This window comes from Carcharhinus amblyrhynchos, chromosome 17 (genome assembly GCF_965287045.1).
Source record: "Carcharhinus amblyrhynchos chromosome 17, sCarAmb.v2.hapA, whole genome shotgun sequence".
In the NCBI taxonomy this organism is placed as follows: domain Eukaryota; kingdom Metazoa; phylum Chordata; class Chondrichthyes; order Carcharhiniformes; family Carcharhinidae; genus Carcharhinus; species Carcharhinus amblyrhynchos.
In genome coordinates, this window is record NC_137340.1 from 51472031 (window position 1) to 51497833 (window position 25803).

A 25803-nucleotide genomic window follows, 5' to 3' on the forward strand; every position below is an offset into this window, starting at 1 on the left:
GGAGAGGGTGCAGAATGTAGTGTTATAGTCATGGCTAGAGTGTAGAGAAAGATCAACTTAATGCGAGGTAGGTCCATTCAAAAGCCTGATGGTAGCAGGGAAAAAGCTGACCTGAGTCGGTTGGTGCGTGACCTCAGACTTTTAAATCTTTTTCCTGAAGAAAGAATGTGGAAGAGACCATGTCCAGGATGCGTGGGGTCCTTGATTATGCTGGCTGCTTTGCCGAGACAGCGGGAAGTGTAGACAGAGTCAATGGATGGGAGGCTGGTTTGCGTGATAGATTGGGCTACATTCACAACCTTTTGTAGTTTTTTGCAGTCTTGGGCAGAGCAGGAGTCATACCAAGCTGTGATACAACCAGAAAGAATGCTTTCTATGGTGCATCTGTAAAAGTTGGTGTAAGTCATAACTGACAAGCCAAATTTCCTTCATTTTCTGAGAAAGTAGAGGCATTGGTGAGCTTTCTTAACTACAGTGTCGGCATGGGGGGGACTAGGACAGGTTGTTGGTGATCTGGACACCTAAAAACTTGAAGCACTCGACCTTTGTACTTTGTCCCCGTTGATATAGACAGGGGCATGTTCTCCTTTATGCTTCCTGGAGTCGATGACAATCTTCTGAGCTGATAAACAGTCAGCTCAGGTGAGAGGGCATGGGATCCAAGGGCCTTTGGCCTTGTGGATCCAGAATTGGCTTGCCTGCAGAAGGCAGAGAGTGGTTGTGGATGGGGCTTTTTCTGAATGGAGGTCAGTCACCAGCGGAGTGCCTCAAGGATCCGTTCTGGGACCCTTGTTGTTTGTCATTTTCATAAATGACCTGGATGAGGAAGTGGAGGGATGGGTAAGTAAGTTCGCTGATGACACTAAGGTCGGTGGTGTTGTGGATGGTCTGGAAGGATGGAAAAAGTTGCAGCAGGACATAGATAGGATGCAGGGCTGGGCGGAGAAGTGGCAGATGGACTTCAACGCGGATAAATGTGTAGTCGTCCATTTTGGCAGAACCAACAGGATGAACGAGTACACTATCAAGGGCAGAAGTCTGAGTAGTGTTGAAGAGCAGAAGGATCTAGGGGTCCGGGTCCACAGGACTCTTAAATCGGCCTCGCAGGTGGAGGAGGTGGTCAAGAAGGCGTATGGTGTACTGGCCTACATTAATCGAGGGATTGAGTTTAGGAGTCGGGAGGTAATGCTGCAACTTTATAAGACCCTTGTCAGGCCTCATTTAGAGTATTGTGCGCAGTTCTGGTCGCCTCACTATAGGAAAGATGTAGAAGCTATTGAGAGGGTACAGAGGAGATTTACAAGGATGTTGCCTGGACTGGGAGGCATGCCTTATGAAGTTAGGTTGAGGGAGCTGGGACTCTTTTCCCTGGAGAGACGAAGGTTGAGAGGCGACCTGATAGAAGTTTACAAAATGTTGAGAGGAATAGATAGGGTGGACTCTCAGAGGCTATTTCCCCGGGTTGAAATGGTTGCTACGAGAGGACACAGATTTAAGGTGCAAGGAGGGAAGTTCAGAAGTGATGTTAGGGGTAAGTTTTTCACTCAGAGGGTGGTGAGTGAATGGAATCGGCTGCCGTCAGTGGTGGTGGAGGCGAACTCGCTGGGGTCTTTTAAAAGACTTCTGGATGAGTATATGGGGTTTAATGAGATTGAGGGTTATAGATAGGTCTGTAGGTTGGTAGGTGTTGATGTGATCGGCGCAACTCGTGGGCCGAAGGGCCTGTTTGTGCTGTAGTGTTCTATGTTCTATGTTCTATGTTCTTCATTTTGTTGACATTGGGGAAGAGATTATTTGTGCCGCACCAGTTCACCAGATTCTCTATCTCATTCCTGTACTCTGTCTCATCATTGTTTGAGATCTGACCCACTACTATGGTGTCATCAGTAAACTTGAAAATCAAGTTGGAGGGGAATTTGGCCGCACAGTCATAGCTTTATAAATACAGTAGGGGGTTGAGAACACAGCCTTGTGGGGCACCGGTGTTGAGGACGATCGTGGAGGAGGTTTTGTTGCCTATCCTTACTGATTGTGGTCTGTGAGTTAGGAAGTTCAGGATCCAGTCACAGACGGAGGCGCTGAGGCCCAGGCCACGGAGTTGGGTGATGAGTTTTGTGGGAGTAATGGTGTTGAGTGGGGGAATGGTACCCCCGAGACACTCGCTGATGACAATTTTAAATGAGCTGTGAGTGGCAGAGAGATGTAAAGGGAGGGGAGGTTACTGAAGTTCAGCCAATCTCTGACACTCAGACACAACGCCAACTCAGTAAGGTGAGAGGCTCAACTCTTGTCCTTTTCTCTCTCCCCCTCTCCTGCAGCTTTGAAAAACAGCTACACCTGTAACATCTGTAACGTGATCCTCAACTCGGTGGAACAGTTTCACGCTCACCTACAGGGCTCCAAGCACCAGAGCAAGTAAGCAAAGGTTTTTAAACAAATTGTCAATGAGATGGGAACAGACTGCAATCTAATCAAGGGGTTCAAGTGTTTATATATACAATAACAGATACCCGGGAGTGAGTTACAGACTGGAATCTAATCGAGGGGTTCGGGGTGGTTTATATATGGAATAACAGATACCCGGGAGTGAGTTACAGACTGGAATCTAATCGAGGGGTTCGGGGTGGTTTATATATACAATAACAGATACCCGGGAGTGAGTTACAGACTGGAATCTAATCGAGGGGTTCGGGGTGGTTTATATATACAATAACAGATACCCGGGAGTGAGTTACAGACTGGAATCTAATCGAGGGATTCAGGGTGGTTTATATATAAAATAACAGATACCCAGGGGTGTGTTACAGACTGGAATCTAATCGAGGGATTCAGGGTGGTTTATATATAAAATAACAGATACCCAGGAGTGAGTTACAGACTGGAATCTAATCGAGGGATTCAGGGTGGTTTATATATAGAATAACAGATACCCGGGAGTGAGTTACAGACTGGAATCTAATCGAGGGATTCAGGGTGGTTTATATATAAAATAACAGATACCCAGGGGTGTGTTACAGACTGGAATCTAATCGAGGGATTCAGGGTGGTTTATATATAAAATAACAGATACCCAGGAGTGAGTTACAGACTGGAATCTAATCGAGGGATTCAGGGTGGTTTATATATAGAATAACAGATACCCGGGAGTGAGTTACAGACTGGAATCTAATCGAGGGATTCAGGGTGGTTTATATATAAAATAACAGATACCCAGGGGTGTGTTACAGACTGGAATCTAATCGAGGGATTCAGGGTGGTTTATATATAAAATAACAGATACCCAGGAGTGAGTTACAGACTGGAATCTAATCAAGGGATTCAGGGTGGTTTATATATAAAATAACAGATACCCAGGAGTGAGTTACAGACTGGAATCTAATCGAGGAGTTCAGAGTGGTTTATATAAAGAATAAAAAATAAAGTTTAAATTTTATGTTTTAGTGACAAGTAGGCTTACATTAACACTGTAATGAAGATATTGTGAAAATCCCCTAGTCGCCACAGTCCGGTGCTTGTTCGGGTACACTAAGAGAGAATTTATTACGGCCAATGCACCTAACCAGCACGTCTTTCAGACTGTGGGAGGAAACTGGAGCACCTAGAGGAAACCCACGCAGACATAGGGAGAGTGTGCAGACTCCACGCAGACAGTGGCAAAGATTTTACCTCATTGCGCGAGCTGGTAAAGCAGTGCGGGAGCTGAGAAATTAGGATCGATTTCTTGCCTCTTGCAATTTTATGATAGCCAGATTTCCAACAATGTCAAAATCTCAGCAGAAATGGGTGGGAGGCTGAATAAACTCTTCAAATTTATTATAAACTTTATTTGCATGCGTTTAGTGAGTCTGGGGCTCAATTGTCTGGACTCGCTTGCCTTTAGGACCTCACCTGGAAAGGTTCTGTCCGGCGAGGAAAACACCTGCTTCCTGTGAACGAGGAACGATTGTGTTGGCTTCACCAGTGGAACTGGAGGCCATTGAGGCTCCCCAGGGAGGAAAAGGACAAAGGAGTGCCCTTTGGGCAGTGCCAGCCTGGCAGTGCCACCCTGGCACTGTGACACTGCCAGCCAGGCACCTGGGTAGTGCCAACTGGGCACCTTGGCACTGCCCACTGGGCAATTGGCGAGCAAGTGGGGCCCACTGCCACTCTGCAATGTCCTTGGATCGGGGGCACAGCGGCATCTCGGACAGTGTGGTGCTCGCGATCATCTACAGATCCCAATGATTGCTGGGGGAGGTTGGCTGTGTTGAGGCTGCAGGGACCTGTCAGTTTTCTGTTGGACTTGTGCATGTGCAGCATCAGAGATCTGCACATGTGCAATAGGTCCCCCCACAAGCTGGCTGGTGAATTAAACCCAGCCCACTGCCTGCAGCAGCTAGAAACAATCAAGCCCATATTTTCAATGGCTATGTGCATAAGATTGGGCCAAAAAGAAGCTTAAAATCAATCTCATAAAATTTCACCCAGTGACACAAGCCGGGAATCAAGTTTGGATTGCCGGTGCTGTGAGGCAGCAGTGCTGACCACTGTGCCACAGGGCTGCCGCGAATGAATTACAGATTGGAATCTAATCGAGGGGTTTAGATAATATATATTGTGTTGAAAGATATCTTGCATCTGGTAAGCTGCCAGCATGGAGGCCAATCTGAGCCTGGAGTTCCCCATTAAGAAGTAACAGGAGCTGAGCCTCACAGCGCAAGGGACCCAAGTTCAATTCCTGGCTTGGGTCACTGTCTGTGTGGAATCTGCAGATTCTCCCTGTGTCTGCGTGGGTTTCCTCCAGGTGCTCCAGTTTCCTCCCACAGCCCGAAAGACATGCTGGCTAGGGTGCATTGACCGTGGTAAATTCTCCCTCAGTGTACCCAAATAGGCGCCGGAGTGTGGCAACTCGGAGAATTTTCACAGTAACTTCATGGCGGTGTTAATGTAAGCCTACTTGCGACTAACAAATAAACTTTAACTTTGCTGACGGAGATTGTCTCTTTGAAAAATCAGCAAGTCCTTCACCTGCTTACGTCCTTTTGCTGTTGTATATCTTTCTGGAAGACAATGGGGGGAATACCTTGAACCGTGAATATTTCCATCGGAAGCTTTGCTCCTTTACATTAGGCTGGTAGCCTTGACTTTACAAGCTGATCAGTGTCATCTGGCCCAGTTTCTTGTGGTTAAATTGATTGCTGTGGTTTTTCTTTAAGTAACCCAGGTCAAGGCAATAAGGAGAGAATCCAATTATGGTCCATGACTTTAAAAAAAAGTATCCATTTTTTACTGTATAGATTAATCACTGTGTTTCGAGTTGTCCCTTGGATGTGCTTATTCTATTTAACTGTACTTGGTGAAAGACCTGTCAAGTCTTTCTTCAATGGTATCTTACTCAGTGGTAATTGACTGGCTGTGTAGCTTACCCTCAGATGATGATCCTAGTTGTAAGTCATTTCGATAATATTGACTTCCGGTGAGCTCTGCCCTCGGGGGAGTCATTTTTGTGTCTTTTATTAACCCATTTTAAAGATACCCTACTCAGGCCTATTGCTGTTGACTCCTCAAAGTTCTGAGTCTGCTCACACAATATACAACAGATTACCAACATTAACCTTAATTCATCTAGCGTTTTTCACATGCCCAATGTCCCACAGCACTTAGTAAGAGCGCTATCAGTACAATTTTGACTTCAAGTCACATGGGAGATATGAAGATTATTTATTAGTGTCATAAGTAGGCTTACGTTAACACTGCAATGAAGTTATTGTGAAAATCCCCTAGTCGCCACGCTCTGGCGCCTGTTCGGCTACACTGAGGGAGAATTTAGCATGGCCTAACCAGCACGTCTTTCATACTGTGGGAGGAAACCAGAGCACCTGGAGGAAACCCACACAGACACGGGGAGAATGTGCAAACTCCGCACAGGCAGTGACCCAAGCTGGGAATCGAACCCGGGTCCCTGGCGCTGCAAGGCAGCAGTGCTAACCACTGTGCCACCATGCCGCCATCAGGACTGATGACCAAAAGCTTGATCAAAGAGTCAGGTTTTAAGTAGCATCTTAAAAGAGGAAAGTGATGTGTAGAGTTGTCACAGAGCCAGAGGGTCATAGAGTGCAGAAAAACTTCCTCAGCCCATTGAGTCTACACCGCTGATAATTACCATTGAAGGCGCGCTAATCCCATTTTCCTTCACTTGTCCTACATACTTGCATGTGATGATATTCCAAGTGCTCATCCAAATACTATTTAAAGGTTGTAAGGTTCCCGGTCTCCACAACCTTCCCAGGCAGACCATTCCAGATTCCCACCATCCACTTACTGTTTTTTTTCTCAGATCCCCTCTGAATCTCCTGCCCCCTCACTCTAAAACAATGCCCCCTCATGATTGATCCCTCAGCCAAGGAGAACAGCTCCCTACTCACCCTGTCCGCACCCTGCAAACTTACACACCTCAATCATGTTCCCCTTCAGCCTTCTCTACTCTAGAGAAAACAAGCCAAGCCTATCCAGTCTCTCCTTATCAGGAGGGAATTCCAGAGCTCAGGACCCGAGGCAGCTGGAGGGCCATCGATGGTGGAGTGACCAAAATCTGGGGTATGCAAAATGCCAAAATGGTCACAGCACCAAAACATCAGAGGATTGATTGCAGAGATGAAGAAGATGACAGAGATAGGGAGGGTGAACTCACAAAGGAAATATCAGGGATTTAAAATTTAAACTTTGACAGCAAATATCATAAAATTATAATGTCCCTAGGGAACATGGCCTCAAAATAAGGGGGAGCAGATTTAGGACTGAGTTGAAGAGGAACTTCTTCACACAAAGGGTTGTGAATCTATGGAATATCCTGCCCAGTGAAGCAGTTGAGGCTCCCTCATTGAATGTTTTTAAAGCAAAGATAGATTTTGAACAGTAAAGAAATTAAGGGTTATGGTGAGCGGGCGGGTAAGTGGAGCTGAGTCCACAAAGAGATCAGCCATGATCTTATTGAATGGCGGAGCAGGCTCGAGGGACCGGATGGCCTACTCCTGCTCCTTATTCTTATGTTCTTATGTTCTGCTGGCTCTCTGTAGAGCAATCCACTAAGTCTCACTTCCCCGCTCAATCCCCATACCGCTGTAAGCTTATTTTCCTCAACTGGTCAATCAATTTCCCTTTGAAATCATCATCTCTGTAGCAGCTTCCAGCTTATTACCACTCACTGCGTGAAGAAATTCTTCCTCATATCACCCCACACACACATCCACCTCCACATCTCTTCCTAAAACATTAAACCTGGATCTGCCAGCCCTTGGATAGTGAGCTGAAGGTGTATATTCATTTGAAAGACATCAGCTGGTGAAGAGAACATAAGAACTAGGAGCAGGAATAGGCCATCTGGCCCCTCGAGCCTGCTCTGCTATTTAATAAGATCATGGCTGATCTTTTTGTGGACTCAGCTCACTTATCCACCCGCTCACCATAACCCTTAATTCCTTTACTGTTCAAAAATTTATCTATCCTTGCCTTAAAAACATTCGATGAGGTAGCCTCAACTGCTTCACTGGGCAGGGAATTCCACAGATTCACAATTCTTTGGATGAAGAAATTCCTCCTCAACTCAGTCCTAAACCTGCTTCCCCTTATGTTGAGGCTATGCACCTTGGTTCTACTTTCACCTGCCAGCGGAAACAACTTCCCTGCTTCTATCTTATCTATTCCCTTCATAATCTTACGTGTTTCTATAAGATCTCCCCTCATTCTTCTGAATTCCAATAAGTATAGCCCCAGTCTACTCAGTCTCTCCTCATAAACCAACTCTCTCAACTCCAGAATCAACCTGTCAATTGAAGAGGGAGACTAGGTCATCAGGAGGGCAAAGGGTGACCAATGGCATAAGCGTGGGTGTCAGGGTGAAGGGAAGAAGGAGGTCATGTGATTAAATATCCAGATAAATATCCAACAAGAGTTGGCAACCTGATAGAACTTCTATATAACTACATCTTCTCTCTTTCCCCATCTCTCTTTCTCTTGCTCAAAATGAAGTCTGTTGTTAGCTATTGGCGAGAGATTCCATTTGGCTCCTGCTGTCTTACTCCTAGCATTTGTGGCTCAAGGGAGTCTTTTCGAGAAGGTTGTGCACAGTGAGAATCTCAAAGGCGCACAGACCCCTTTGTGCACTAGCTCTGCACCACACTGAGCCTGGCTCATTCCAAACACTCACTATTCATAGCTCCTCCACTGAGATTTGAGTGCTCTCTCTCTCTCTCTCTCCCTCTCTCTCTCATTACGTGAGAAGCAAAATGCCATCGAGCCCCTGAAGGAGAGCTTTGTGTCGGAGAAGAAAACCCGTGATTTTATTAAAATATCTGCTTTTGATCGATTGCTTGACATTTTTCAGACTGTGGTGCCTTTGACAGTGCTGGCAGGATCGGGGGGGTAGGGGGTGCGGGGGCAAGCAACAGGAGAATAGACAGTGAAAAGGATCAAGGGCCAGCCAGGCTTCAGGAGAATGAAGAATAGTTGGGGAATTATTAATTTGATAAAACAGAGACAGGAAAGAACAAAGGGAGGTTTCTCACTGGAGGTGAGCAGGTAAGTAATATTTCCTCCATAACATTGATCTTTCACCCTGCCTCAGCTCACCTACTACTGAAGCCCACATTCATGGCTGTCTTTCTCTCACCTTATTAACTCCACTGCTCTCCTGCTCAGCCTCCTATTGTTCACCCGACATAAACTTGATCTCATCCAAAACTCTGCTTCCTGTTCACCAAATGCCACCTGTCACCCCCTGTGCCCTATACAGACACACCATCCAACATTGTTTAAATGTTCCCGATCGTCAGGGAATCTAGAACTAGGGGTCGAAGTTTGAGGATAAGGGGTAAATCCTTTAGAACTGGCCAGCAGAATGGGACAGTGGTTATTGTATTGCTGCCTCACAGCGCCAGGGACCCGGGTTCAGTTCCCGGCTTGCATCACTGCCTGTGTGGAGCTTGCATGTTCATAGAATAGAGTCATAGAATCCCTACAATATAGAAGGAGGCCATTCGGCCCATTGAGCCTGCACTGACAACAATCCCGCTAAGCCCTAACCCTGTAACCCCACATAATCCCCAACACTAAGGGATAATCCCACCCAGTCCTGTTCCCCGTAACCCCAAGTATTTACCCCACTAATCTACACATCTTGGGACCCTAAGGGGCAATTTAGCATAACCAATCCATCTAACCTGTACATTTTTGGACTGTGGGAGGAAACCAGAGCAGCTGGAGGAAACCCATGCAGACACAGGGAAAATGTGCAAACTCCACACACACAGTCGCCTAAGGCCAGAATTGAACCCAGATCCCTGGTACTGTGAGGCAGCAGTGCTACCCACTGTGCCACCGTTCTGCCCCATTCTCCCAAGTCTGCAAGGGTTTCTTCCGGGTGCTCCGGTTTCCTCTCACACTCCAAAGATGTGCAGGTTAAGTGGATTGGCCTTGCTAAATTGACCATTAACTTCAGGGGGAGTAGCTAGGGTAAATGTATGGTGTGATGGGGATAGGGTCTGAGTGAGACACTGATAGATGCAGATTCGATAGGCTGAATGGCCTCCTTCTGCACTGCAGGATTCTATGATTCTATTCTATGAACTGAGGTGAGGAGGAATTTCTTCACCCACAGGCTGGTGAATTTTTAAAATTTTTTTTATTCATTCCTGCGGCATGGGCATCGCTGGCTGGCCAGCATTTATTGCCCTTCCCTAGTTTTTCTCGGAGGGCAGTTAAGAGACAATCACATTGCTGTGACTCTGGAGTCACATGTAGGCCAGACCATGTAAGGACGGCAGATTTCCTTTCCTAAAGGACATTTGTGAACCAGATGGATTTTTCTGATAATCAATAATGGGGGTTTCATGGTAAATTCTTAATTCCAGATGGGTTTTTTTATTGAATTCAAATTCAACCATTTGATGTGAAGGGATTTACATTAATACTGCAATGAAGCTACTGTGAAAATCCCCTAGTCGCCACACTCCGCTGCCTGTTTGGGTACACTGAGGGAGAATTTAGCATGACCAATGCACCTAACCAGCACATCTTCTGGACTGTGGGAGAAAACCGGAGCACCCGGAGGAAACCCACGCAGACATGGAGAGAATGTGCAAACTCCACACAGACGGTGACCCAAGCTGGGATCGAACCCGGGTGCCTGGTGCTGTGAGGCAACAATGGTTTCATGGTCATCGTTAGACTTTGAATCCAGATTTTTTATTAAACACAAATTTCGCTGTCCGCTGTGGTGGGATTTGAACCCAGATCCCCAGAACGTTACGCTGGGTCACTGGATTGCTAGTCTAGTGAAAGTGCCACTGCACCACCACCTCTCTCAATAAAGTACCAGTAATGTGACAAAACAACCCAAGGCCCTTCTTGGGAGCAGTGCCAGACTCCTTTCGGGTGGCACAGTGGTTCGTACTGCTGCCCCACAGTGCCAGGGATATGGGTTCAATTCCTGGCTTGGGTCACTGTCTGTGTGGAGTTTGCACATTCTCCCCGTGTCTGCATGGGTTTCCTCCGGGTGCTCCAGTTTCCTCCCACAGTCTGAAAGACGTGCTGGTTAGGTGCATTGACCCGAATAGGCGCTAGGCGTCTGGGAATAAGGGGAATTTCATCGTAATTTCATTGCAGTGTTAATGTAAGCCTTACTTATAACTAATATATAAATAAACTTTCACCTAGCCAGCGAAGCACAAATCCCTTGAACGAAGGGAGAAACTGAAGCACAAATGAGGGTGTTCGAGCAGAGGGCAAGAGCTTTCTCAAAGAGTTAGACAACATGAAAAGAAGGTCTTGTGACGGTACCCGTACCTCTAGACCATATTGTCTGGGTTTAATTCTCACTCTGGGACCACAGGGATGCAGCTGATTATCAGCCTGTAAACCCTTCCAGATACCTATTGGTGGGCAGGAGAGTTTCCTGGCCAGCCATACTGCGGGAAGCTATGGCAAACTACTGCTGGATTTTTCCAAGCATTATTATAGGCCCAGTCTTACGGCAGTCCAAAGTCCTCTTAGGGCATTGTGCCTGGAGGAGGACAGCATGGGAAGAGGCCATTCAGCCCATCAGACATGCGCTGGCTCTTTCAAAGAGCCATCCAATGCATCCCGCTGCCCTGCCCTTTCCCCCGGAGCCCTGTAAATGTTTTAAGAGTTCACCCAATTCCCTTATATGAGCTGTAATTGCTCTCATCTCCCTCCCCAGCAATGCATTCCCGATTGGAACATAGGATTAGGCCACTTTGTCTCTCAAGGCTGTTCTGCCCCTCAGAATCATGATGTGGAGATGTCGGCACTGGATTAGGGTAGGCACAGTAAGAAGTCTCATAACACCAGGTTAAACTCCACCAAATAAACCTGTTGGACTTTAACCTGTTGTTGTGAGACTACTTACTGTGTCCTCAGAATCATAGAATCTTACAGTGCAGAAGGAGGCCATTCAGCCCATCGACCACAGTGCATTTGTGATCAAATGCACCGATCACAATCCCACCCAGGCCCTATCCCCATAACCCTATGCATTTACCCTAACTGGTTCCCCTGACACTAAGGGGCAATTTAGCATGGCTAATCCACCTAAACCGCACATCTTTGGACTGTGGGAGGAAACCGGAGCACCCTGAGGAAACCCATGCAGACCCGAGCAGAGCATGCAGACTCTGCACCGATAGTGAACCCAAGCCATGAATCAAACCCGGGCACTGTAAGGCAGCAGTGCTAACTATTGTGCCAGCGTGCTGCCCTAATATACACTCCAGGGTTGTGGTGACCCAAACTGAGAGCTATTACCCCAGATAGGATTTCAGAGCAGAAATAGTTGGCATGCCCAAGTCAACCCAATGTAATCAGACCACCCAGAGATGGTCAGTTGCACCTAAATTGTGAAGAGCACCATGCGTGTACCAATCACACTAACCTGGCGAAGGCCACAGTGGGAGCAGGTGGGGAGAATATATTTACGCAGTGAGCTTTTGACCTATGGGTACTCCAGTTTCCTCCCACAGTCTGAAAGATGTGCTGGTTAGGTGCATTGGCCATGCTAAACTCTCCCTCAGTGTACCCGAACAGGCGCCGGAGTGTGGCAACTCGGGGATTTGCACAGTAACTTCATTGCAGTGTTAATGTAAGCCGACTTGTGACACAAATAAATAAAATATTGGTCTTGGAAGGGTGTGCAGTGCAGATTCACCAGGACAACATCAGAGCGTTAATGTTCAATGCTAAGTTGCTTAAGCTTGGTATGAGTCTCCCTGAGATTCAGGAGATTAAGTGATGTTCTGAGCAAGTTGCATGAAATGTGAACAGGATTTGATGGTGTAGATACCAGGAAATTATTTCCCCTGTTGGGGGAATTAAGGACAAGCGAATATTATCTTAAAATTAGAGATAATCCAGTTAGGATCACGGAGTACTACATTGCAGAAGAAACCCTTCGGCCCATCGAGTCTGCACCGACGCATGAAAGGGGCAGCATGGTGGTTAGCACTGCTGCCTCCCAGCACCAGGGACCTGGGTTCGATTCCAGCCTCGGGTAGCTGTGTGGAGTTTGCACATTTTCCCCATGTCTGCATGGGTTTCCTCCGGGGTGCTCCAGTTTCCTCCCAGAGTCCAAGTGTGGGTTAGGTGGATTGGCCGCGCTTAATTCCTCCTAGTATCAGAGGGATTAGTGGGGTAAATATGTGAGGTTATGGGAATAGGGTCTGGGTTGGATTGTGGTCAGTACAGACTTGATGGGCTGAATGGTCTCCTCTGCACTGTAAGGATTCTATGAAAGGTCCTGACCTGCCCACCTTGCCAGCACTTGGCCCATAGCTTTAAATGTTATGGTGTGCCAAGTACTCATCCAGATACTTTTTAAAGGATGTGAGGCATCCCCCCTCCACCCCCTCCAAGCAGCATATTCCAGGCCCTCACTATCCTCTGGGTAAAAAGGTTTTTCCTCAAATCCCCCCTAAAGCTCCCACCCCTCACTTTTAACTTGTGCCCCCTTGTAACTGACCCTTCAACTAAAGGGAACAGCCGTTCGTTATCAAGAAGATTCAAGAACAGAAAACAAAAAGTGCTGGAAAATCTCAGCAGGTCTGACAGCATTTGTGGAGAGAAAATAGAACCAATGTTTCCAGTCCGGAGGGTCGTCCAGATTCAAAACACTGGGCGGGATTTTACAGCCTCGCTCATCCTGAGACCATAAAATCCCACCCGAGATCAACGGACCTTTCCGTGGTCTGCCCCTCGCCTGCTCCCATTCCCATGGCAGGCGGGGTGGTAAAATTCCGGCTGTTAGCTCTATTTCTTGCTCCACAAATGCTGCCAGACCCGTTGAGATTTTCCAGCATTTTCTGTCTTTCTGATTCCAGCATCTGCAGTAATTTGCTTTTATCAGTGGATTATTGTTGGCTAAGGGTTACAATGGGTCATGGGGCAAATGGAATTCAGGTACAGACCAGCCCTGATCTAACAGGATGGCAGAAGAGGATCGAGGGGCTGAATGGCCTCCTGTTGTTCCTGTTCTCTCAGCGTGTTAGCTCCAGTTTGAAAAGGGAATAAGTGGTGCCATCTGCAAAAGCAAAGCCAGTAATTGTGTTAGATATTTGCATGTTTCTCGTTAATTGCTATTTAACAAGCTGCTAACGTGCAAAGAAGCAGCATTAGCGATCGTCCTTTGGTTTTCTGTGCGTCACTCAATTTCACTCACTGGAGTGATTCCACTTAGTGTATCCTCACAAACGTACTCTTCCTTAAAGGAGCTTCCCCACCTGCAACAAAGCTAAAGCTCAACAGAGAAAGTCTCAGCAGTGAGTCCCCAGTGAAGCTCAATGCAACCTGGAGGAACAGCATCTCATCTTTCAGCGAGGCACTTCACAGCCTTCTGATCTCAACATCAAATTCAACAACCGCAGCCCCACCTCGACCCTTTGTTTTCGTTCTATTTTATTTAAATTTTTACTGTTTCTTTGTTGTCTTTTTTCCCCCCACTCTTTCCCCCACTTTATCCTCCCTTCCCTTATCTTTTCTCCCTGCCCCTCTTCCCCTTTTCTACATTCTACCACTGACCCATTCCTAGCCCCACCACCCCCTCCCACCCAACAACTTCATCTGTCACAGCTTACAGCTTCTCTGCCATTGAGCCATTCACACCCTTTATTCTCTCTATGGGCTGCCATTAGCAGCCTTTCCCCTGGTTTCTGTGGCTATGACTCATCTTCCATTCCCTCCCCCTGCAGTATAAATATCTCCCACTTTCTGTGCCTTTTGACTTTGACAGGGGTCATCTGGACTCAAAATATCAGCTCTTTTCTCTCCTTACGGATGCTGCCAGACCTGCTGAGATTTTCCAGCAATTTCTCTTTTGGTTTCATATTCCAGCATCCACAGTAATTTGTTTTTATTAAGCTAATGCTCGAGGTAGACAGGGGCAGCCTGTAATATCTCTTTAAAGAGTGAGGAGGAAAGGTTACAGTGAGGAATTGCTGTTGCTGTAAGATTGGGCACTGAGATTTTGGAAACTCATGTGGCAGGATTTTCACTGCCAGTTTCTGAGATCTCTCGTCAGGCTGGGGAGAGGGGGCAAGGGTCAGAAACTGGCTCTGAATTGGAAACAGTGTGATTTTCCACAGGGTTGCCAATTTAATTTATAATATATTTATTAGTGTCGTAAGTCGGCTTACATTAACACTGCAATGGAGTTACTGTGAAAATCCCCTAGTCGCCACACTCCGGCACCTGTTCAGGTACACTGAGGGAGAATGTAGCATGGCCGATGCACCCTAACCAGCACGTCTTTCAGACTGTGGGAGGAAACCGGAGCACCCGGAGGAAACCCACGCAGACATGGGGAGAATGTGCAAACTCCACATAAGACCCAAGCCGGGAATTGAACCCGGGTCCCTGGTGCTGTGAGGCAGCAGTGCTAACCACTGTGCCACCATGCTGGAGGGTAGGCTTGCCACTCAAATTAGGAGATTGGAGAATGCTCTTGAGGCTGGAGATCCAAGCAGAATTCTTGCTTTGATACAGCAGCAGGTTAATGAGAGAGAGGGCGCTTCACAGGGCCACCTTCTCTCCAGCTTTTACAGATTCAAAATCACTGCCTGTGGTAAAGACACCCCAGGGAGGTGGAGCTGGTGAGAGGACGCTGGGAAGTTGGAGGAGCCCTTCTACACAATGGCTTGAGGTTATTGCAGGACCTAGGTAGGGAAGGAGGGTTTTTATGTGTGCCTTGAGTGCTGGACCCCTGCTCTACTGACAGGAGGCCACTCCATGCAGCTGAATTGGTCCCAATGTTTGCGGACACAGAGGCTGCTGGAAAATCCAAGTCGGACTCCTGTCATTGGCCTCGTGATCCTGAACTGGTTGTGTCCATCACATCCCCCATCGACTCTGCCTAAACTTCCTGCTGCCTCGGAAAAGCAGCCAGCATAATCAAGGACACCATGCATCACGGACATTCTCTCTTCCACCTTCTTCCATTGGAAAAAAGATACAAAAGTCTGAGGTCACGTACCAACCAATTCAAGAACAGCTTCTTCCCTGCTGCTGTCAGACTTTTGAATGGATCTACCTCGCATTAAGTTGATCTTTCTCTACACCCTAGCTATGACTGTAACACTACATTCTGCACTCTCTCCTTTCCTTCTCTATGAATGATATGCTTTGTCTGCATAGTGCGCAAGGAACAATACTTTTCACCATCTACTAATACATGTGACAATAATAAATCAAATCAAATCCCATCTCTGTGAAAATGGACCATGAGGCGAGCTAAAGCTGAGGAGCCAGCATGCAGGCATGCCAGCACTACCCACCTCCAGCCCCAGGCTTAGGAGGAACTAAAGATAAGGCCCATGAACTCCACTTTCATATCATCAGCTTCCATTCACAGAGCACTTGACGAAAACATGCCAGACATTTTACAGGCATGACAAAACAGTGCCAAAGATGGTACTCAAACAGGAGACCAAAAGTTTGGTCAAAGAGATAGGCAGGTCAGGACATTAGAGTTCTGAGAGTCTGGAACACTATCAGAATAGGGAACTGGCCAGAGGTGAGGAGAAATTTCCCCACTCAGAGGGTTTGAATTTTTGGAATTCTCTATGAAATGAACGCTCAGTTGTTGACTATGTTCAAGAAACGTGACAAGAGATTTTAGCATACTAAGGGTGTTAAGTGATACAAATGTTAACCAAAGATGCATCTGAGTTAGAAGTTCAAACACAATCATTTTTATTCATTCATTGGATGTGGGCATTGCTGGCTAGACTAGTGTTTATTACCCATCACTAATTGCCCTTGAGAAGGTGGTGGTGAGTTGTCTTCTTGAACCTCTATAGTCCCTGTAGCATAGGTACACTCACAGTGCTGTTAGGGAGGCAGTTCCAGGATTCTGGCACATGGCAGTGAAGGAATGGCGATGTATTTCCAAGTCAGGATGGTGGGTAGCTTGGAGGGGAACCTCAGGTGGTGGTGATCCCATTTACCTGCTAACCACATTTTTTTAGGCAGAGCTGAGGATCAAGATGGCTGAAGATCAGGCTGAGCCTGGGTCTAATGTAGGGCAGCACGGTGCCACAGTGGTTAGCACTGCTGCCTCAGGGACCCCGGTTCGATTCCCAGCTCGGGACACTGTCAGTGTGGAGTTTGTATATTCTCTCCGTGCCTGTGTAGGTTTCCTCCGGGTGCTCCAGTTTTCTCCCACAGTCCAAAAGATGTGCTGGTTAGATGCATTGCCCGTGCTAAATTCCCCAGTGTACCTGAATAGGTGCTGGATTGTGGCAACGACTAGATTTTCACTGTAACTTCATTACAGTGTTAATGTAAGCCTACTTGTGACAATAATAAATAAAAAAAAACAAATAAAGAAAGAGCAAAAAGCCTTTATGTGGCCATGATCGATTTGCAGTTTGTGGCAGATTAACGCCTCATTGCTATGTGGTTTGTGGGATCTTGTTGTGATCTTGGGCGGCACCGTGGCAGAGTGGTCGGCACTGCAGCCTCACATTTCCAGGGACCCAGGTTCGATTCCCAGCTCGGGTCACTGACTGAGTGGAGTTTGCATGTTCTCCACATGTCTGCGTGGGTTTCCTCCAAGTGCTCCAGTTTCCTCCCACAGTCCAAAGATATGCGGGTTAGGTGGATTGGCCATGCTAAATTGTCCCTTAGTTGTGAGGGGGACTAGCAGGGTGAATATGTGGGGTTACAGGAATAGGGCCTGACTGGGATTGTTGCCGGTGCAGGCTTGATGGGCCGAATGGCCTCCCTCCCCATTGCGATTCTAAAATATATTATAATGCCATTGAAGATAGCATTCAAGCACCAACGAGTGGGACTAACAGAAGTGTGCCTCACTGATGTTGGTAAGCTGTCGCACTCTTTGTATCGGACGGTGTTAGTGCTGAGGAATAATGCTGATTGAGCACCAGCCTTACTGACGCGTGGATAGAAAACTGTTCCCTTTATTTCATTTGGTCTCGGCTCAGCGAGTGATCATGGAGATCAAGGAGCAGAGAGATGAAAATGGATTAGAACATCAAACTCAGTTGTGTCAGACACCAGTCCCAGTCCAAGCACCGCGGCAGCAGGATGACAGCGTCTGTACGGGGCTACATTGCATCAATTGCAAAGCAATTTAAACGTACATTTCTCAACCGCTTCAACAATGAGACAGGCAACTCCCAGACAGAGGCTGGTGCTGTAGAGGAGGGGGCTTGGGGGGTATATAAGAAGCAACATCAGTATAACTTTGATGTTCCCTTTTGCGTGTGAGGGGCAAATATTAAGGGCCATGAATATTAAGATAGTCACGAATAAACCCAATAGGGAATTCAGGAGAAATGTCTTTACCCAGAGAATTCCTAGTGGAACTCACTGCTAACTGCTGGGGTGGCATGGTGGCACAGTGGTTAGCAGTGTTATCTCACATCGCCAGGGACGTGGGTTTGATTCCCAGCTTGGGTCACTGTCTGTGCAGAGTCTGCATGTTCTCACCGTGTCTGTGCGGGTTTCCTCCGGGTGCTCCGGTTTCCTCCCACCTTCTGAAGGACGTTGCTAGTTAGGTGCATTGACCCGAACCGGCGCTGGAGTGTGGTTGCGAGGGGAATTTCATACTAGCTTCATTGTGGTGTTAATGTAAGCTTTACTTGTGACTAATAAATAAACTTTAGCTTAACAGGAAGAGGTGGAGGTGAATCGTATTAACTTAATTTAGGGAGAAGTTGGATAAATGCACAAAGGGTGACATGGTGGCACAGTGGTTAGCACTGCTGCCTCACAGCGTCAGGGACCCAGGTTCAATTCTGGCCTTGGGTCGCTGTCTGTGTGGAGTCTGCACGTTCGTCCCGTGTCTGCATGGGTTTCCTCCGGGTGCTCCGGTTTCCTCCCACACTCCAAAGACGTGCGGGTTAGATTGATTGGCCATGCTAAATTGCCCCCTTAGTGTCAGGGGGACAAGCTAGGTTACATGCAAAAGGTTACGGGAATGGGGCCTGAGTGGGATTGTGGTCAGTATAAACTCAATGGGATGAATGGCCTCCTGTACTGTAGGGATTTTATGGATTCTAGGAGAAACAAACAGATGGATATAGGCGGATATGTTGCCAGGGGAGATGGAGGGGAGGGAGGAAGCTTGGACCACTTGTTTCTGTGCTGTTAGTTCTAAGTAGTTCCATGTATTTCCGTAATTCTCAGCTGTCTGAATTTTAAGCCATCATTTTTAATTTGCTCGCAATCAGCAGTTAACCTGCTGTGAGACACACGACACTGGTCGTGACTTGACTTGCTGAGTGTAAAGCTCCTCATTCTGCATCAACTGTCTATCCCACACTGAAGGGTACTTGTGAGGCATATCTACCTCCAGACTCCACACATTAGGAAAGGAACAGGAGGAGACAATGCTGTACTGCATGTCTATTCCGCCATTTAATGAGATCATGACTGACCCGTATCTTAACGGCAATGTATTTCCAAGTCAGGTTGGTGACTTAGAGGGGAACATGCTGGTGGTTGTGTCCCCATGTGTCTGCTGCCCTGTCTGAACGGTAGAGGTTATGGGTTTAGAAGGTGCTGTTGAAAGAGCCTCGAACAGTTGCTGCGGTACATCTTGTAGATGGTCCACACTGCCGCTACTGAGTGTCAGTAATGGAGGGAGTGGATTTTATGGATGTGGATGGAATTCCAATCAGGCGGATTGCTTTGTCCTGGGATGACGTTGAGCTTCTTGAGTGTTGCTGGAGCTGTAGCCATCCAGGCAATTGGAGAGTATTCCATCACTCTCCTCACTTGTACCATGTAGATGGTGGACAGGCTTTGGGGAGTCAGGAAGTGAGTTTCATAGAAACCCTACAGTGCAGAAGAAAGTGATTTGGCCCATCAAGCCTGATTTGATTTGATTTGATTTATTATTGTCACATGTATTAGTATACAGTGAAATGTATTGTTCCTTGCACGCTATGCAAAGCATACCATTCATAGAGAAGGAAAGGAGAGAGTGCAGAATGTAGTGTCATAGTTAGGGTGTAGAGAAAGATCAACTTAGTGCAAGGTAGGTTCGTTCAAAAGTCTGACAGCAGCAGGGAAGAAGCTGTTCTTGAGTCGGTTGGTACGTGACCTCAGACTTTTGTATCTTTTTCCTGATGGAAGAACAAAGAACAAAGAAAATTACAGCACAGGAACAGGCCTTTTGGCTCTCCAAGCCTGCACCGACCATGCTGCCTGACTGAACTAAAACCCCCTACGCTTCCAGGGATTATATCCCTCTATTCCCATCTCATTCATGTACTTGTCAAGACGCCCCTTAAAAGTCACTACCATATCCGCTTCCACTACCTCCCCCAGCAACTACCTCCTTCCAGGCACCCACCACTCTCTGTGTAAAAAATCTGCCTCGTACACGTCTTTTAAAACTTGCCCCTCACATCTTAAACCTGTGCCCCCTAGTAATTGACTCTTCCACCCTGGGAAAAATCTTCTGACTATCCACTCTGTCCATGCATCTCATAATCTTGTAGACTTCTATTAGGTCACCCCTCAACCTCTGTCGTTCCAGTGAGAACAAACCAAGATTCTCCAACCTCTCCTCTGAGCTAATGCCCTCCATACCAGGCAACATCCTGGTAAACCTTTTCTGTACCCTCTCCAAAGCCTCCACATCCTTCTGGTAGTGTGGTGACCAGAGTTGAAGAAGGTGGAAGAGAGAATGTCCAGGGTGCGTGGGGTCTTTAATTATGCTGGTTGCTTTGCCGAGGCAGTGGGAAGTGTAGACGGAGTCAATGGATGGGAGGCTGGTTTGCGTGTTGGATTGGGCTACATTCATGACCTTTTGTAGTTCCTTGGGGCCTTGGGCAGTGCAGGAGCCACACCAAGTCTGCACTGACTGACTGTCTGATTAAGGGGCAATTTAGCATGGCCAATCCACCTAACCTGCACATCTTTGGAGTGTGTGAGGAAGCCAGAGCACCCGGAGGAAACCCCACGCAGACACGGGGAGAATGTGCAATCTCCTCACAGGTACGGACCCTAAACTGAAATCAAACCCAGGTCTCTGGCGCTGTGACGCTGCAGCGCTCCCCATCTCCCTGCAGAATTCCCAGCCTTTTGACTTTCCTCTGATTGCACCTGTTCGGAATCAGGGCGATCTTTCACCAGAAGCTGGTTTTCTGGAGCAACTGGGAAGCAACTCTGCTCTTTTCAATGCAAATTTTTTTGAGCATTTTCAAAGTAAAATGTTCCTCGCTGTGAGTTGCTCTGGTTTGCCAGGCTTTTTAATGGATTTTTATAACAAAATAGAGGTCACATTAAAAATTGAAAAACATTCCCCGATTGTGGATTTTTAAATATGCCATTTCTGATCTGCTTGAATGATGGTGAAATGAGTTGAAGCTTTTAAATGTTCATACTTCAAGAAGAAAAATATATCAGTTTGGCTTCCGAATATCCACCAATCCTGATTACTTATGCAGATTTATAAAGAAAAGACTTACATTTATATAGCACCCTTCACAATTTCAGGATATTCCTGGGACATGAGCGTAGCTGGCTGGCCAGCATTTATTGCCCATTCCTATTTGCCCAAGGGCAGTTGAGAGTTAACCACATTGCTGTGACTCTGGAGCTCACATGTAGGCCAGACTAGATAAGGACGGCAGATTTCCTTCCCTAAAGGACATTAATGAACCAGATGGGGTTTTCCAACAATCAGCAATGGTTTTATGGTCATCGGTAGATTCTTAATTCCAGATATGTTTTACAGAATTCAAATTCCACCATCTGCCGTGGCGGGATTCGAACCTAGGTCCCCTGAACTTCAGCTTAGTTTCCAGATTAATAGTCCAGTGATACTACCTGTCGGGCCATCACCTCCCCAGCTGATAAAATACTTTTAACGTCACTGTCATAACCTCGGAAACATGGTAGCCAATCTGTACCCAGTATTCTCCCACAAATAAGAATAATATTCGGATAATTTATGTTTTGAAATTTTTTTGAATGAAAGGTAAAAATTGATTGGGACTCCAAGGAGTATCCAAGCTCTTCTATGAATGGTGGCCATCAGATCTTTTACATCCAACTGCGAGAGCAGTGTAGTGTATTGAAAATTGCATTGTGCACTTTGTCCACCTCAGGCTGTCCTACATACATGTACCAGCAGAGGATGTCTACTAAGAGGAGCTAATAAAGGATCCATGTTTTACAGGTCTTACATTATAAATGCCTATGGCTGAATATATAACCATTTCTGTTCCAAGCATCTTGTCAGCAGGTGGGGCTTCAGTGTCACATCTTATCTGACAGAGCAGCACTCCCTCGGTAGTGCAATTTAATGCAGCATAACTGAGGTTGGCAGCTAAAATGCTTCTTCCATGGATGAACATTTCCGTTTGTTTGGAAAGGCAGTGGAATTTTGGTCACTGTTCTATTTGAATGCCTGAAGCGTGCATTAAATGGAAGAAGATAGATCCTGGCAAATTGCTCACAAAGGTCAAGGGTTCAAACCACAGGAGACACGGTTAGAATTGAGGAAGTTAATAGAACGAAAGAGAGAAGTCAGACAGAATATTGTCACCCTGAGGGCAATTGAGTTGTGCAGAGAGTTAGCATGGAAGGTCATTGAAGTTGACAGCACAAATGGGTTCCAGAGACAATCAGACACTTATCTGGAAAGGGAAGGGATGTAATGAGAATGTTTGGGACTGGCTGAAATGAATCAAAAGGGACAAGCTGATTAGCTGAAATGGTTTTTTCCCTAAAAATGTTTATGTTCTTACAAGCTGCACATTACCAGATGGGAGTGTATTATTATTCACGGTGAGTGTACAGTTCAGGAGCTAACACTGAGACAGTGACGTGCTATACAGTACAACGGCAGTGTATTGTTATTCACTGTGAGTGTACAGTACAGGAACTAACACTGAGACAGTGATGTGCTGTACAGTACAATGGGAGCGTATTATTATTCACTGTGTGGTGTACAGTACAGGAACTAACCCTGAGACAGTGACGTGCTGTACAGTACAATGGCAGTGTATTATTATTCACTGTGTAGTGTACAGTACAGGAACTAACACTGAGACACTGACGTGCTGTACAGTACAATGGGAGCGTATTATTATTCACTGTGTAGTGTACAGTACAGGAACTAACACTGAGACAGTGACGTGCTGTACAGTACAATGGCAGTGTATTGCTATTCACTGTAGTGTACGGTACAGGAGCTAACACTGAGACACAAGCTTTTTTTAAATCTTTTCTGTTTTCACCTTGGGACTAAACTCACAAACTGCCAGACGTGAGGGCCACTAATTTTATTGAGGTTTGACAAATATTTGATGAAGTGTAAAAGTAATTCAGAGTATTTGTTGCACTAAGGGAATGTTGAATAACACAGAAATTTATAATGCAGTCAGCTCTCAGAGATAGAATTCCAACCTGCAACAAATCATAGCTCACTGACTCCCACTAGAGATAAAGGGAATGAATAAAATAGACAAAATATCTGTTAGAAGCCAAATGCGCCCTCAGCAAAATGCCCCTCCATGCTTTTGCAAAGCTCTCTGTCTTCAGGACTGTCCTACAGTCTGGGATCCTCAGTTACAGTTTTCAAAGGAAGATAATTGTTGAGATGTGGTATCGTGCCGGAATTAAACACTAGAATTTCTCTCATTGCAGCCAAGAAAAATTTGGCAACTTTCTCCTTTTGAGACTCATCCACAAGAGCACACCTTGAATATCAAACACTTACCCCACTGCAACATCCTTCACCCTCAGGCTGAACTCAACAAGAGCAAATGAAGTGTTTATGAAAGTGCTCAATGATTAATGGGTTTTCGATAAAATAAATTGATGCGGGGTCACGGGCAAGGGGGAAGCATGCCGAAGAAATGTCAACCAAAAATAAGATTCATTCGAATTGTAGGAGCAGTGTCTCAGATTTTCACTGGTCTGTTGCAGCATGGAGGAGATGGAAATGAGGGAAAGGTTCATAATTGCCACATCTCCAGGGTTATGTGACTACCCTATAAAGAACAAAGAACAGTCCAGTACAGGAACAGGCCCTTCGGCCCTCCAAGCCTGTGCCAACCACATTGTCCTACAGGGACCAACCACTCTGTATCCCTCTGTTCCCCACTTGTTCATGTGTCTCTCCAGATAAGCCTTAAATGTCGCTAACGTATCTGTCTCAATCGCCTCATTTGGCAGTTCATTTCAAGCTTCCACCACCCTCTGTGTAAAAACTTCCCCCGCACATCTCCACTGAGCGTTTCCCCACCTTACCTTGAACTTGTGCTCCATTGTAACTCACTTTCACCCTGGGAAAAAGCTCTTCACCCTATCGAAACATCTCATCATCTTATACACTTCTCATGGGGAGAACGTGCAAATTCCACACGGACAGTGACCCGAGACCAGAATTGAACCCAGGTGCCTGGCGCTGTGAGGCAGCAGTGCTAACCACTGTGCCACCGTGCACCCCAGTGCTTTGGGACATCCTGAGATCATGAAAGGTGCTGAAGAAATGCAAGTCTTTCTTCCTTAATGAGCGGGAGAATGGAACTATGTTTCTATAGGATTATATTCACGGGAGTTTAGAAGAGTGAGAGGAGATCGCATAGAAACTTACAAACTTATATCAGGGTTAGACAGGGTAGATTCAGAAAGAATGTCCCCAATGATGGGGGAATCCAGAACTAGGGTCATGGTTTGAGGATAAGGGGTAAACCTGTTAGAACTGAGGTTAGGATAAATTTCTTCACCCAGAGGTTGCTGAATGTGTGGAATTCAAAGTAGTTGAGGCCAAAACATTGTCTGATTTCAAGAAGAAATTAAATATAGCTCTCGGGGCTAAAAGGATCAAGGGATATGGGGGGAAGGACGGGTCAGGCTATTGAATTTGATGATCAGCCATGATCAACATTAATGCAGAGCAGACTTGAAGGGCCAAATGGCCTACTCCTGCTTCTAGTTTCTAAGTGGATTGCGCTCCCAAAGAGCCAGCACAGACCAGATGAGCTGAATGGTCTCCATCTGAGCTGTTGATACCAGTGTTTGAAGGGAAGTTGTACTGGATATAATTCAGTATCCCACACCGTCACTCAATTGTTATCCCCACTTATCCCAGCACAGATTATCTCAGAACAGACTCTGTACTCCATTTTCAATGATAAATAAATATGTGAGGAATACATGGGGCTCAGTTAAAATGACATTAACAACTGCCTTACTGCACGGGACCATAACCAGGTGCTTCTACCTTTCTGCAAAAGGAGCAGATGCCAATTCACCACAATTGCCCTGGGGGATGCCAGCATCTTGTCCATTTTGCTGTATGTGCGTTTAATGAGTAGCAGATGTTACAGCAGCAGATTCATCTGTGTACTAATCCCCTGAGTGTACAGCCAGGAAAACAAGAGCGCGTACTGAATCACAGGAACGCAGGAGAGGGCCAAGTCTCAGGTCACGTACCAACGGACTAGAGAACAACTTCTTCCCTGTTGAATGGACCCTTTTGAATGGACCGACCTTGCGTTACGTTGATCTTTCTCTACACTTTAGCTATGACTGTAACACTACGCTCTGCACGCTGTCCTTTCCTTCTCTGTGAATGGTATGCTTTGTCTATATAGCACACAAGAAACAATACCTTTTGTTAATACATATGACAATAATAAATCAAATTAAATCAAAGATACGGCACATCACAATGTACACGTTCTCACAATCTAACTGACTGCAGCTGCATAATAACCAGGGGAAAATTCAAGGACAAGGAAAAGCCCTGACTCTCCCAGAGTGTAGACTGGGCTTGTATTCCCGTGAGTGTGCAAACTGAAGTGGTGAGCTGATCAAGGTGATTCAGGGGATTAGTGGAGTTCATCGTGTCAATAGAAAGAAACTCTTTCCTCTGGTGGGGAAATTCTTCACTGAAGGAGAGTGGAAATCTGGAACACGCTCACTGAAAAAGCAGCTGAATTTGATCGTCAATTAAAAATTGATGAATCTGTGTTGGGAAGAGGTTGCAGAACCAAAGTGGCTAAATGATACGGATCAGACATCATCGAAAGTAAATGACAAAATCGGCTCAAGGGGATGAATGTGCTGCCATTGTCCTGCGTCCATATCCTGCACTGTTTATTACATGATCCAGTACTCAGGCCACCGTGTCTTTATTTATTGGTATCACAAGTAGGCTTACATTAACACTGCAATGAAGTTACTGTGAAAACCCCCTAGTCTTCACACTCTGTTTGGGTACATTGAGGGAGAATTTAGCATGGCCAATGCACCCTAATCAGCATGTCTTTC

General features: G+C 46.2%; 1 protein-coding gene across 1 annotated transcript in view; it reads left to right on the forward strand.

Annotated features, from left to right (window-relative positions):
- LOC145354508 (zinc finger matrin-type protein 4-like) overlaps window positions 1-25803 on the forward strand; it is a 400098-nt gene that overhangs the window by 315106 nt on the left and 59189 nt on the right. Inside the window, exon 6 of the mRNA XM_080205937.1 lies at window positions 2319-2415. Within this exon, the coding sequence (XP_080062063.1) occupies window positions 2319-2415 (97 nt within the window). The remainder of the gene's footprint in view (window positions 1-2318; window positions 2416-25803) is intronic.